This window comes from Orycteropus afer, unplaced genomic scaffold, assembly GCF_000298275.1.
Source record: "Orycteropus afer afer isolate SDZICR_OR568_19922 unplaced genomic scaffold, OryAfe1.0 scaffold00153, whole genome shotgun sequence".
NCBI classification, from domain to species: domain Eukaryota; kingdom Metazoa; phylum Chordata; class Mammalia; order Tubulidentata; family Orycteropodidae; genus Orycteropus; species Orycteropus afer.
In genome coordinates, this window is record NW_006921740.1 from 357,211 (window position 1) to 372,748 (window position 15,538).

The 15,538-nt window shown below is 37.1% G+C and overlaps 2 protein-coding genes across 2 annotated transcripts in view; one reads left to right on the top strand and one right to left on the bottom strand.

The window, feature by feature from the left end:
• The window catches only part of FIP1L1 (factor interacting with PAPOLA and CPSF1), a 123,359-nt gene extending 116,548 nt beyond the window's left edge, over positions 1 to 6,811 (top strand). The window contains exons 18-19 of the mRNA XM_042781702.1: positions 5,659 to 5,796; positions 6,664 to 6,811. Coding sequence (XP_042637636.1) covers positions 5,659 to 5,796; positions 6,664 to 6,811 — 286 coding nt within the window. The remainder of the gene's footprint in view (positions 1 to 5,658; positions 5,797 to 6,663) is intronic.
• Positions 6,812 to 8,254: 1,443 nt separating this feature from the next.
• Positions 8,255 to 15,538, bottom strand: part of LNX1 (ligand of numb-protein X 1) — a 136,731-nt gene continuing 129,447 nt past the window's right edge. Inside the window, exons 9-10 of the mRNA XM_007946202.1 lie at positions 8,865 to 9,023; positions 8,255 to 8,390 (exon numbers count right to left, since the gene is read on the bottom strand). Of these exons, the coding sequence (XP_007944393.1) occupies positions 8,255 to 8,390; positions 8,865 to 9,023 (295 nt within the window). The remainder of the gene's footprint in view (positions 8,391 to 8,864; positions 9,024 to 15,538) is intronic.

A 15,538-nucleotide genomic window follows, 5' to 3' on the forward strand; every position in this document is an offset into this window, starting at 1 on the left:
ACTGTGTCAGTCCATCTTGTTGGGAATCTTCCCCTTTTTTGCTGACTGCTTACTTGACCAAGGATGTTAATCCTCCTCAGGATATGGTCCCTTCTGACAACATGACCAAGTTGATGAGATGAAGTCTGGTCATTCTCGCTTCTAAGGAGCGTTCAGGCTGCACTTCCAGGACAGATTTGTTAGTTCTTTTGGAAGTCCATGGTCTTTTCAGTATTCTCCACCAATACCTCAATTCAGAGGCATTAATTCTTCAGTCTCACTCATCGTCCAGCTTTTGGATGCATATGAGATGATTGAAAATACCGTGGCTTGGGTGGTGGTGGTGGTTTGTTGTCAGGTGCCATCCAGTTGTCTACGGCTCATGGCGACCCTATGTGTAGCAGAACGAAACTCTGCCCAGTTTTTGCCAACCTCACAATTCCTACTATACCTGAGCCCATTGCTGCAGCCACCGTGTCAGTCCCTCTTGTTGAGGGCCTTCCCCTCTTCACTGATCCTCCTCTTTACCAAGCATGACATCCTTCTCCAGAGAATGGTCCCTTGTGACAACATGACCAAAGTCGGTGAAACAAAGTCTGGCCATTCTCGCTTCCAAGGAGCATTCTAGCTGCACTTCTTCCAGGACAGACTTCTTAGTTCTTTTAGCAGTCCATGGTACTTTCAGCATTCTTCACTAACACTACAACTCAAAAGCATCCATTCTTTTTTGTCTCCCTTATTCATTCTCCACCTCTCACATGCATATGAGGCAATTGAAAATACCATGGGTAGGGTCATGCATTCTTAGTCTTCAAGGAGACATCTTTCCTCTCCAGCACTTGGAAGAGGTCTTTTGCAACAGATTTGCCCAATGCAATACGTCTTTTAATGTATTGATAGCTGCTTCCACTGGTATTGATTGTAGAACGAAGCAATATGAAGTCTTTGACAACTTCAGTGTTTTCTCCATCTGCCATGATGCTGCTTATTGGTCCAGTTGTGAGAATTTTTGTTTTCTTTATATTGAGGTATAATCCATACTGTAGACTGCAGTGTTTAATTTTCATCAGTAAGTACTCCAAGTCATCCTCACTTTACACAAGCAAAGTTGTGTCATCTGCATATCTCAGGTTGTTATTGAGCCTTCCACCAATCCTGATGCCACGTTCTTCTTCATACAGTACAGCTTCTTGAATTATTTGCTTAGCATATAGATTAAATAAGTATGGTGAAAGGATACAACCCTGACTCATTCCCTTCCTGATTTTAAACCATGCGGTATCCCCTTGTTCTGTTCAAATGACAGCCTCATGGTCATGGTATAGGTTTTTTGTGAGTACAGTTAAGTGTTCTGGAGTTCCCATTCTTCTCCATAATTTGGTATGATCCACACAATCGAATGCTTTTGCATTAAAGCACAAGTAAACATCTTTCTGGTATTCTTTGCTTTCAGTGAAAATCCATCTGGCATTATCTATGATTTCCCTCGTACCATATCCTCTTCTGAATCCAGCTTGCATTTCTGGAAATTCTCTATCTATATGCTGCTGCAACCATTTTTGAATTATGTTCAGTAAGATTTTACTTGCATGTGATATTAATTATATTGTTCAATAATTTCCATATTCTGTGGGATCACCTTTTTTTGGAATAGGTACAAATACGGCTCTCTTCCAGTCAGTTGGCCAGGTAGCTGTCTTCCAGATCTCTTGGTATAGATGAGTTAGTGCCTCCAACGCCACATCCATATGTTGAAACATCTCTGTGGATATTCTGTCAATTCCTGGAGGCTTGTTTTTCTCCAGTTCCTTCAGTGCAGCTTTGATTTCTTTTTTGATATATGCCACGTCCTGAAATGGATGATCATTTACCAGTTCTTTTTGTTATAGTGACTCTTTGTGACTCTGTGTATTCCATCCATCTTCTTTTGATGTTTCCTCCATCGTTCAACATATTGCCCGTGGAATCTTTCAGTATTGCCATTTGAGGCTTAATTTTTTTCTTCAGTTCTTTTAGCTTGAGAAATGAGAAGCGTGTTCTTCCTTCTGGTTTTCCAACTCCAATTCTTTGCACATTTCATGATAAGAATTGACTTTCTTCTCAAGCTGCTCTTTGAAATCTTCTGTTCAGTTCTTTTATCTGGTCATGTCTTCCATTTGCTTTAGCTACTCTCCGTTCATAGACAAGTTTCAGAGTCTCTTCTGACATCCATTTTGATCTTTTTGTCCTTCCCTGTCTTTTTGATGACATTTTGCTTTCTTCATGGATGGTGTTCTTGATGTCATCCCAAATTCTTTTGGTTTTTGGTCATTGGTGTTCAGTGCATCAATCAAATCTATTCTTTAGATGGTATCTGAATTCAGGAGGGATATAATCAAGGTCATATTTTGGCTCTTGTGAACTTCTTTTAATTGTCTTCAGCTTCAACTTGAACTTGCATATGAGCAGTTGATGATCTGTTCCACAGTCAGCTCCTGGCCTTGTTTTGGCTGAAGAAATTGAGCTTTTCCATCACTTCTTGCCACAGATGTAGTCAATCTGATTCCTGTGTACTCCATCTGGTGAAGTTCACGTGTTTAGGCACCTTTTGTGTTGTTGAAAAAGAAAATTACAAGGAAAAAGTTAATGGTCTTGAAAAATTCTGTCATGTGATCGCCAGTGTTACTTTTATCACCAGTGCCATATTTTCCAACTACGGTGATTCTTCTTTGTTTTCAACTTTTGCATTCCAGTCACCAGTGATAACACATCTTGATTGCACATTTGGTGAATTACAGACTGCAGAATTTGGTAAAATTCTTTAATTTCTTCATCTTTGGCTTTGGTGTTTGGCATAAATTTGAATAATAGTAGTGTTGACTGGTCTTCATTGTAGGCATATGGATATTATCCTATCACTGACCGCATTGTACTTCAGGACAGATCTTGAAACAGTCTTTGTCATGATGAATGCCACACCATTCTTCTTCAATTGTCATTCCCATCATAGTAGATCATATGGTTGTCTGATTCAAAATGGCCAAAATCAGTCCATTTCAGCTCATTAATGCCTAGGATATCGATGTTTATGTGTTCCATTTCATTTTTGACAACCTCAGTTTTCCTAGATTCATACTTCATGCATTCCATGTTCTGATTATTAATGGATGTTTGCAGCTGTTTCTTCTCATCTTGAGATGTGTCACATCAACAGATGGGGTCCTGAAAGCTTTCCTCAATGGACATCATTAAGTTGGTTCTACTTTGAGGAGGCAGCTCTTCTCCAGTCATATTTTGAGTGCCTTCAGACATGAGGGGCTCACCTTCTGGAACTATATTGCACAGTGCTTCACTGCTATTTGTAAGGTTTCCACTGGCCAGTTCTCTGAGAAGTGGGTGGCTTCCTCCTTCTTCCAAGTTTGTCTTAGTGTAGAGGCTCCCCTGACACCTGTCCACCATGGTTAACCCTGCTCAGATTTAAACACCAGTGGTGTAACCTGTAGGTTCATAGCAACACTCATGGCTTGGGTTAAGCATACCTTAATCTTCAAAGTGGCAAATTTCCCCAGTGCAGTAGGATACCTGATTTCTTGATGACTGCTTTTATGGGTGTTGATTGTGGATTTAAGTAAAATGAAATCCCTGACAACTTCAGTCTTCATTTATTGTGATGTGTTGCTTATTGGTTCAGTTGTGAGGATTTTTGTTTTCTTAATGTTGGGTGTAATACTGAAGACTCTAGTCTTTGATCTTTCATCAACAAGCAGAGTTAGTTGTGTGATCTGCATATCACAGGTTGTTAATGAATCTTCCTCCAATCCTGACGTTGTGTTCCTCTTCATATACTCATGATTCCCGGATTATTTGTTCAGCATAAAGATTGAGTAAATGTGTTGAAAAGATACAACCCTGACACAAACCTTTCCTTATTTTAAACCTTACAGTATCCCCTTGTTCTGTTTGAATGACAACCTCCTGGTCTATGTACAGATTTCTCATGAGCACAATTAAGTGTTCTGGACAAACTGACAGACAGGTGGTGTCATTGGTCATTACTTGTTAGATAATAGAGCAAAATAATTTTCTGTAAAACTCTATGTTACCTGTGGCATTTACTTCATAAAATTGTAATACAGCTGAAGCCCTGAGCATGAACATTATTCACATTTATATCCCTGCCAAACAGACTGAATTATTTTTTCCTTTCTTGATTTTAGTGACCAAAGTAATGGTCTAAGGTTAACGAATCAGTAATTGTATTAGAATTCCAAGATTATATTTCTAAAGATTGGGAACTATATGTGGGGGAAAGAAGGTGAATATGATAATGGTTGCTGTTCTTTGTTTATGATTGGAGAATCAGATCAAATTTTGTTGGATTAAATATATTGGGTATTGAAAGAAGTCTAGAACAAAAGTCAAACAGATGAATCCTCAGATGTCAGAAAAATGAATAGAGAGTATGTCATCTGAAATGGCCTAACACCAAATGCCATTTGTATGTCTACTTTCACTAGATAATATACAGTAAAATGGAATTTTTATTTAAGCTTAAAAATATTATGGTTTTAATTTCTGTAAATTAATTCATGTCAAAGTTTTAAAATCATTGTTTTCAAGTGTCATGTATTCTCTTTTAAATGAAAAAATAATCTATCATCAGAATATATAAGAAAGTTTAGATTTTTATAAGAAATACAGCAGCCCCTTCATATATAGTAGTAACCTTTGTGATATAATATGTCTGTACTTAGAGCAGTCCTTAACATATAATAAGTATTTAATAAATGGTAATTCTTCTTCTTATTATTTTTTATCACTTCATTTCGGGGCCAAGTTCTTTATTAAATAACAGTGAATCTTGTCAAGGTTTTAAAACCTTTATGAATAACAAAAATTCATAAAATCCTAAACTATTCTTTAAAAACCTCTGCTTATAATTCTTTGTCAAATGGAAGTCTTCCCCAAATATGCCTTGAAGTAATACTTCTCTTACTTCATTGTGGTATACCTTTATTTTTTTCAATCCTCATACTAGCTCTTCACTTTTAATTTTTTCATCTTTCAATCATGAAAGCTATTTCAAAGTTTAGTAAGTCCCCTCTCTGTTCCTTATGTATTTATACTTACTTTGATTTTGCATTTCACAGAAACTTAATTGTTTGAAGGTTGGTCTCCCATTTGATACTATGTTAAAGGCAGGGGCTATGTCATACTTATTTTTCCTGTCCCTAGAGCCTTCCTCAGCACTTGACACATTATTGGTTATGATTCAGGAATAAAAACAGCAGCTCTGTGCTCTATGTTTCTGGTCACTAGACAGTCTGCTGGTGTCACTGTACTCTAGACAATTCAATAGTAATTGAATCCTCAAATAATACATCTTGAGATAGAAGCCATTATCCACACCTTTTGTCTGGAGAGAACATACTGAGAAGTTAAATAACTTGTGCTTAATCCCATAGCTAGTAATTGGCAGAGTCAGGATTAAAACTTAGGTTTGTTTCACTCGGCCAGTAGCCATATTGTAAATACTCTTTGCACTCAAATGTTTGCTGAAGTGGACTGAAGACAGCCTGCTATATGAAGTTTATGTTTCATAATTTCTGAACTGCACTAAGAATAGATTTTGCATAGCAAATTTATTTCTACTTTTTACAGTTCAGTAGTTAAGAAAACTTGTTTCTGTTCCAATTTCAGTGATGAAGAGCGATACAGGTACAGGGAATACGCAGAAAGAGGTTATGAGCGTCATAGAGCAAGCCGAGAGAAAGAAGAACGGCATAGAGAACGACGGCACAGAGAGAAAGAGGAAACCAGACATAAGTCATCTCGCAGGTTTGTTCTTTAGTAAAATAATGATTCATTTTGAAACTAAGATTGGACTTCATGAGATTAAAAAAAGACTGCCAAATAACCAGAAGAACAATGTGTTGTTACTGGAAGATTCAGAGTAACCTGTTGAAATACATACCAAAAAAACAAACTCACTGTGTTGATTCCAACTCATATTGTGACCCCCATTGAGTTTCCAAGTCTATAACTCTTTCCAGAAGCAGACTGCCTCATCTTCTTCCATGGAGCGGCTGGTAGATTTGAACCACTGACCTTTTGGTTAGCAGCCAAATGCCTTAACCACTACACCACCAGAGTTCCTTAAAATAACATAGTTGGTTGAAATATGAGGCTTCAGCAAAGATTCTTAAATGTAACTAATGGGACTATAATTAATACTGATAAACCAAAATTAGCATGGAATAGAAAAATATGTTGATATATTACATTATCTCATTGGGGGAATAGGAATTTTGGCATATGAATCAGTCTTTTTTCTTATTATTAAGCAAAGGAATGTTCAATTTAAGCAAATTTAGGGGCCTTGTATTCTCAAGATAATTCAAATTTTAATACCTGTCAGCTATTCCATTCTGGCTTAGCACTTCAGTTTCTAAGTTGTAATTCGACTTTCAGAATAAAGTATGTGGACACTGGGAATCTGGGATAGTATTGATGAAGATGAGCTTAGAATGTAAATATAATGTCTGCATAAAAGACACACAAGAAACTAATCACTATCCAAAATGTGTTTGTGAGAAAAAGAATTAATTATTTTGAAACCCATCTAAACAAAGTGTGTTAACTTTTGTTACTACTTGTGTACTTAAACAGTTTTAAACAGAACCTGCACTTTTTTGTTTTCTTCAGTAACAGTAGACGTCGCCATGAAAGTGAAGAAGGAGACAGTCACAGGAGACACAAGCACAAAAAATCAAAAAGGAGCAAAGAAGGAAAAGAAGCTGGTAGTGAGCCTGCCCCTGAGCAGGAGAGCACCGAGGCTGCACCTGCAGAATAGGCGTGGCTTGGGCCTTTGTGTATATCAGTGCCAGAAGCAGAGTCGATAACTCTTGTTATTTTTCTGGATAATGTTTAAGAAATTTACCTTTAATCTTGTTCTGTTAGTATAAAAAATTAACTTTTTTTTTTTCCCAAAATAAAAGTGAATTTTTCATGTTAAGTTAAAAATCTTTGTCTTGTAATATTTTAAAAAATGAAAAGACAGCAATGACTTTATATCCAAGAAAGTAATGTGAATGAGTCATTTAGCAGGGAGTTGTAAGAGCTCTCCATATTCAACTCTTTAAAGCTAAAAACAAATTGTTAATTACCTATGAACATACACAATATCTTGATAATGGTCTAGGCTTTTTCTTGGACAGGTTTCTCGAGTTAATCAAAGATCAGTGTCCTTAAGAGGTATCATTGTAAAAGGTATCCAGAGGCACCTCTGAGTCTCGAGATTGAAGCTGGCCTTTATCATTTCTGTGGTGGCACTCTTGCTTACTATATTTTAAAAGACTTACATGCATTTTTGATACCACAACTTTTTCATAGTAGGTTTTTGGTGTTCTAAATTCGGGTTTCTGGTGAAACTAGCTGGAACACTTTTATATCCAAATCTGTAAGGCATTTGGGTGGCCTGTGTGAAATAACATCCTTGGTATAGTTTCTGACAGGCACGTGTATGAATACTGGTCACTGTGAGACAAATTTCACTCACCTCATGGCCGTCCAGGATGAAGCTGGATTGGCCTGCTTCGCAACTTTTTCAAAGAACAGCATGTGGAGTTGTTTATACAGGTATAAACTATATTGTGAAGAAAACTAAATTTAATGGCAGGTGCTTTAGGTTAGTTATTTCTTGTTAAAACTAAGAAAAAGCAAGTTTGTAATTCTGTGAGCATTTTTAACGATAACCTTAGGAGGTGTTTGTCTGTGATTGTAACAGGTAACATGGTATTTGAAAGAATGAATTACTAGGATCTTTTAAAATAGTGACAGTAGAAATAAATTAGTAACACTTAATAAAGACAGCTATACTTTTTGAAAAATATTTATTCTCATTTGATGAACATTTTTCAGTAATGCACTTCTAAAATCTTGACTTTAAATTATTTTTTAAATGCCCATATGTGCCCTTTTCAGATCTCAGCATATACCAATTTAATTGTATGAATTGAATTCATGGGGCATACAAACTATGTCAGCTGTATAAGGGCTTTTTATTGAATAGAAAAATATAACCAAAAACTTGTAGAATTAAATCCTCTACATAGAATAAAAACTATGAGTTTTCATTTTTTGAGAGTTACTTTTTTGGAGCTGTAATTGGCTTTCATGAGATCATATTTTTCCTGAAATTAACGTTTACAACATATTCTTTAAATATAAAAACTGACCAGATCAATTATATTGTTTCCACTTAATAAGCCTATTTGTGATTTTCTGTGACTCCATTCTATAAAAAAGTGCCAGGCCAAGAAACAATAGTAAGAGTAATTCTTCCTTTAAGTTCTTTCAGCATCCTTGCCAAGCAAGCATGTATCATTCCTGATGTACTTCTACCATTGACAGCAAGAAGAATATCGCCACATCTTAAAAAAAAAAAAAAAAAAAGGATTAATACCTTAATCCATAGCTAAAGTTTGGCACATCTGTCAATTTTAATGGCATTACTTATAATTAAGCTTCCCCACAAAAACACTTAATATCTCCTTCCCCTTTTCCCCAAAATCCATTCAGTTTGTATGAGAAGGGATGCTAAAAGCATAAAAAGTTGTAGTATGGGACTAAGTAAATGTAATTAATTATTTTGGATTTCTTAGAAGTTGAATGCTATGCAAGTGTTTTTAATTTTTCACAAAAAAAAAAAAAAAATTGAAAAAACTATAAATGTAATTTGTGGAGTAATGAGAAATCTTCCACACTGAATAAATTACCAAAATTTCAATTTTTTGAATTATTTTTTCATAATTATTTGCCTTATTTCAGATGGGACCAAGCTTCTGCATATATAAAAAAAATATGAACATTTAGGGTCTTTTTTGTTAAATAGTCACTATGATTACCTAATTCTTCCATCATTGTATGCTGGTGTTCCTTCAACAATGGATTTAATAAAAAAAGGTTTGTTCCCATTGTATTCTTCATAACCTCCTACAATGCAGAAGCCCAGACTTCCAGCTGTATTTCTTCGTAATATAACATCTCTGCAGTTATATAAGTATCTGAAATAGAATGTAATCATGTATACATATATATATATATACACACACAGTTAACTTAATAATTGTGATTTGTCTGCCATTTCCTTTATTGGACTTATTTTTTTTAACGCTAAGTAGCATCAGGGTCTCATTCAAAACTGTCACAGCTGGATGACCTTTGTGCTGTTGGTTGCCTCTGTTTTTCATAGTTCAACACTCTTAAAAAAAATGACACCATCTGTTACGTTGTTTCTACATCTGCTGGGAAAGATTTATTTGGTGTAAGTAAGACTAAATATCTCAATTTGTATTAGCAAAAAGTTAGAAATGCATAAGTCCTTATTGATAAACCAAATTCAGACATACTTATGGATATCATATTGTTATTTGTGGATATAAATAATTTTTAATGAAGGCAAAAATCATTTGAATAAATAACGTTAATAATAAGAAGAAAACACTCCTAACAAATTTGTGAAGGTTATTCTAACTTTTGGAAAATATCAGTGTGTACATAGTTCTGCCTGTTTGATAGCTTATTAGAAAAGTATGCAGACATAAACTAAGTGTACAGTTAAAGAATATAAGAACAATTCATATTTGATGAAAAAAACAAGTTGGCTGTAAAGTGAACATCAAATTATAAAAGGAACGGGAAAGGAAAAGCCACACAGATCTTCTGTAAACAAGTAGGTAGACTCCTTGGCTAAATAGAAAATTAGACTGAAGAAAGTATTCTATTCAGTGGCAGTTGGATTAGTGTTAACGTAAGTGCAGGCTAAGTGCAAACTTTCAGTTATGATAAAGGTGTGTCAGGGGCTGGATTTGATTCATATCCCCTTGTCTACCCTATGTGTAGCTGTAGTGCAGGAACTTGTTAGAAAATTAGAATTTTCATGTTGATAAAAATCAAGACATGGCTGTTTTATAAACTGTACCTAAAATATTCACTAACTGCTTTTTAAAAATCTAATAAAAAGTCTGGTGAAATGTTTTGTTAAATGATGAAGCTGGTCATTCCATTTGTTATCACCCTTGCTAAGCAATTTAACATGACTTTCTCATGTTATGTGATGTTGCTGCCTTCCACTAGAAATAAAACATACTGGGTTTACTTGGTGACTACCTTTAAAATGTAGTTATCCATTTCAGCGCTACACCCAGTTTTGTTTTCTATCTGTTGTCATACATACACATCATTTATAATAATTTCTTTCACTGAGATGATAGCTTTCAGTAAGAATCATTAAATGAAACAGCATGCCTTACTTTTTTATAAAATATTCATCTGTTCTAGTTCACATTAAGGAACTCTGGTGATGCTGTGGTTAAGGCATTGGGCTTTTTAAGCAAAAGGTGGTGGTTCCGTCCCACTTGCTGCTCCATGGGAGAAAGATGGAGCAGTCTGCTTCCATAAAGATTTACAGCCTTGGAAACCCTGTGGGGGTCACTATGAGTCAGAATTGACTCAATGGTAGTGGATTTGTACATTTCACACTGGAATTTCATTTTAGCCGTAAATTCATTGTGTAGGAGCTTGGTTTGTCACCATGTTCACATAGTGATTCGCTGTTCCTATACAAAGTGACGTGCCTAGACATCAGAGCATTACATTCCCACCCAGGTGACTAAGTGTACTTCATCTGGAGGTGAAAAGAGGTAGAGAATTAGGTTCTTAGCCAAGGTCACGATCAAATAACTGTTTTAACATTTCCCAGCCTTAATTTTCTAAAATGCATGTATAGGGGAATAGAACAATAGTTGGAAGCAGCTATCGAAGTTTCTCATTCTTTCAACCATTGATGAAGTTTATTTTCTCATTAAGTCTCTCCTTGGACCTTGCAATCAACTTTTACTGAGTATCTCACGTGAACAAGCTATCAACGTATCTATCTGAAAGATTCCAGTAATTAAAGTGTTCAGTATAACGTAGTAAGTCACAAGTGTGTGCCTTTTTTCCTAACTCTTGTTCTGATAACTGAAGAGGAAGGATAGTCATGTGCCAGTTACATCCATTCAGGCAATGTCTCCTATACACATTTCTGTGGTCCCAACCTCTGTAAAGCCTAGTATATTAAACATGCCAGGTACATAAAATAGTTTGTAATAACAAAACAGGTACTACTTTGTGATGCACCTCAAAACATTTTGTTTCATGTATCTGGAAGTGTTTCTTTAATTTTTTTATGCATAGAAAGATACAATATATACTATAAAGACAAACATTTGACTGATTGACGTTAGATAGGAACTGTACCTAACTCTTCTGACTTAACGCACAAATTTGACTTACAGACTTAGGAACAGAACTCATTCATAATCTGGAGACTGCTTGTATTTAATGTACAATGTGGTCACACAACCACCAAATCACATAACATCCTACTTCATAGAACATATTGTGGATATTAAGTGATGGACATTAAGTGTGGAAATTAAGTACTTAATTTGAGTTGAGAATTATGCCCTAATAGTTTTAAAGTTTGAGCCATTGCCCAAAGGCACTCTAGATTGTCTTTAGGAAGTTAATCAGTTGAAAGAACCAAACCAAAAACAGAACTAAAAACCAGTCTCTCACTGCCATTGAGTCAGTTCCAACTCACAGCGACCCTCATTGCATTTGCATGCACGGCTGTAAATCTTTATGGAAGCAGACTGCCTCATTTGTGGAGCAGCTGGTGGGTTTGAACCACAGACCCTTTGGTTAGCAGCCAAATGCCTTAACCACTGCGCCACCAGGGCTCCTAAACAACCATAATAATTGCATGGAAAAGCATTCCAAACAGAACTTCAAAGTTAACAGCTGTGAAGTTCTGTTGCTACAAGGTCATAGTCTTCAACTTCACCTGGCCATTCTTTTGATTCCATAGTCCACTTTCTTAGTCCTTTTCCCTACCTAACCTTGCTACTGTCTGTTTCTTTGACCTCTCCCCACTTTCCTCACTCACAAGCTCCAGAAACTCAGTCCTTTTTTTGCTTTCCCTGAACTGTGTAAGCTTGTTCCCACCTTAGGGCTTTTGTACTAACTGCTCTCTGCCCAGAATGTTGTGCTGTGCTTTCACACAGCTGGCTGCTGCTTGCTGTTTATGTCATGGATTAAATATCTCTTCAGAGGCCTTTCCTAGCCACGTAGGGAAAAGTAGGCATCCAGGCCACATGGAATCTAAGATCTGTTGGAATGAGTCCACTTAAGTAAATGGTCTGGAAAGATAGGAGGTTGGGATCAGAGCAGAATGCTTGAAAAAGAGATTTTGGAGTAGTAATTGCTTGTAAAGATAAGGATGAGCGAAATAAAGCAAGGGAGATAGTTAAACCCATTAGGTTAATCCATACACAGGTCTTTGCTTTGTGTTTTTTGGGGAGAGCAATTTAGTGGCTAGGGTGGAGTGGGGAGAGGAGTGTGTGTGGTGGGTTGACTAGTGAATGAAAAAACTGGATAAAGCAAGTGTAAACTTCAAAAAGTTTGCTTGTTCAAGGATGGAAAGAAAATTGTTAGAAGCTTGTGATTGCTTTAATATGCTAGAAACTCGAAGATATTTAACCGGTAAGAAAATAAGCCAACAGAGAGGTAGAGGTTGAAGGAATATTCCTGAAAAGGCCAGGTGGGAGTGGGGAGGAACCAGAGCATCACTTTTAGGAGGAGGGCCGCCTCTTCATCATAGGAGGGAAAGAAGAAAGTCTGGAGGCAGATTCAGGTACAATGGGAGGTATTAAGGCAGAAAAGAGATTTATAGTCTAGTGGGTTTTAGCTTGTGAAGTAGTGACTGGGATAGGTAGAGATTGGAGGTTTAAGTTGCACAGATGACACAGGAAACTGCTGCTACAGAGAATGATGATAGCTGCCCAGAAGTACAGGAGGCAGTAGGCAGCACTGAGGGCCTGCTCTGTGGTAGTGATGGAACGTGTCCATTATTTGGTTTTCTCCAGCAGAAAAAATACAGAATGGTCGTACTCTTCTCGTGATTTCTTTGAAGAAAAATGTATTTTTTTCGTAGAAGATACTTGTCTTAATGGGTTGATCCATAATCAACGTCCATGGAAGCAGCAGTGAAGAAGTCAACTGATGTATCACATTGGGGAAAAGCTGCTGCAAAAGACCTCTTGCAAAAAGCAGGATGTCACTTTGAAGACTGTGGTGTACCATGATATTTTCAATCACTTCATATGCCTTTGAAAGCTGGACAATGAATAAGGAAGACCAAAGAAGAATTAATGCCTTTGAATTATGGTGTTGACTAAGAATATTAAATACCATTGATCACCAGAGGAACAAACATCTGTCTTGGAGCCAGAAGGTTCCTTAGAAGTGAGGATGTTACGACTTCATCTCACGTACTTTGGGCATGTTATCAGGAGGGTCCAGTCCCTGAAAAAGGGCATTATGTTTGGTAAAGTAGAGGGTCCCCAAAAAACAATTCTCAATGAAATGAATTGACACAGTGGCTGCAAAAATGGGCTCAAACATAACTGTGAGGATGGTGCAGCTTGGAGATCAGCAGAACTGTTGGAAGCAGGGCATTCTCAGTTTCAAAGGCTGGTGACATGGTCACTTGGATCTTGAAGGGTGGGGCTACAGCTTCCTAGGTTTTAACGAGTGGGATCCTTGCCAACTCAGTTTCAGTGTGTGTGGCTGCCATTAGGATGTGCCAGGGGGATGGGGCTGCTACTCAAAGCTGAGAAGTGAGGCTATGCCCAAGGAGCAGAAGAATGGGCCTTGCAGGGGCTGATGGGGTAGACTGCCACTAAGATAGACTAGGAGAATGGGGCCACATAAAGCTAAGGGAGCAGAATTGCCATCCCACAGGGTCTGGAATGTGGCTCTAAAGCCCAGGGCTGAGGGCAGAATCCAGAAGGTGTGGCCAACACCCAGAATCTGGAGGGCGGGACCTCTGCCCAGATAGTCTCAGAGAAGAGAAGATTATTTTCCAGCCTTGAGAGCTAATGTAATTTGTTCTGCTGGGTTTTGAACTTGCTTGGTCCTCATTACCATTTTTCTCCAATTTCTCCCTTTTGTAATGGAAATGTCTACTTGTGCCTGTTCCACTATTGTACTTGGGAAGCAGGTAAATTGTAGTCTAGATTTCACAGGTTCACAGATGAAGAAGAATTTTGCTCCAGTATGGAATATGCCTAAAGTCTCACTCATATTTGATTTAGGTGACACAGATGATGAGATTTAGACTTGGAGTAAGGCTTTTGGGATGATGTGATGATGTGGCAAGGACATGAATTTGCAGGGGGTGGGATAAAGGGTGGAATATTATGGATTGAATTACATCCCCACATGTTATAAATCCTAACCTCAATGTCTGTGGTTTGAATTAAGTATGGTGAAAGATACCACTCTGACACACACCTTTCTTGATTTTAAAACATGCAGTATCCACTCATAATGTTTGAACAATTGCTTTTTGGTCTGTGTATGGGTTCTGCATGAGCACAATTAAGTGTTCTGGAATGCCTATTCTTCACAATGTTATCCATATTTGTTATGATCCACACAATTAAATGCCTTTGCATAGTCAATAAAACACAGGTAAATGTCTTTTTGGTATTCTCTGCTTTCAGCCCAGGTCCATCTGACATCAGCAGTGACATCATTCAATCCATGTCCTCTTCTGAATACAGCTTAATGAATTTCTGGCAATTCTCTATGTACTGCTGCAACTGTTTTTGAATTATTTTCAGAAAAATTGTGTGTTATATTAATGATATTGTTAAATTTACACATTCGGTTGGATCACCTTTCTTTGGAATGGGCACAAATATGGATCTTTTCCAATTGGTTGGCCAAGTAGCTGTCTTCCAAATCTCTTGACATAGACAAGTGAATGCATCCAATGTTGCATCCATTTGTTGAAACATCTCGATAGCTATTCTGTCAATTCTTGGAACCTTGTTTTTCATCAATGCCTTCAGTGCAGCTTGAATCTTCGTTCAGTACTATCAGTTCTCAATATGTGTTACCTCCTGAAATGACCAATTCTTTTTGGTACAATGACTATGTATTTCTTCCACCTTCTGATGCTTCCTGCATTGTTCAATTTTTTTGCAGATAGAATCATTCAATATTTTAACTCAAAGCTTGAAATATTTCCAATTCTTTCAGCTCGAGAAATGCCAAGCATGTTCTTCTCTTTTAGGTTTCTCACTCCAGGTCTTTGCCAATTTAATTTAATACTTTGTCTTCTTGAGCCACCCTTTGAAGTATTCTGTTCAGCTCTTTTACTTCCTCATATCTTCCATTTGCTTCACTTATTCTACATTCAAGAGCAAGTTTCAGAGTCTCTTCAGACATCCATTTTGGTTTTTTCTTTCTTTTCAGTGAACTTTTTGCTTTCCTCATGTATAATGTCCTTGATATCATCTGACAACTTGGCTGGTCTTCATTCATTAGTGTTCAGTCCATCAAAGTTATTCTTGAGATGGTCTCTAAATTCAAGTGAGATATACTCAAGATCGGGAGCTCTGGTAGCATAGTGGCTAAGACACTTGCCTGCTAACCAGACGGCTGGCGGTTCAAACCCACCAGCCAC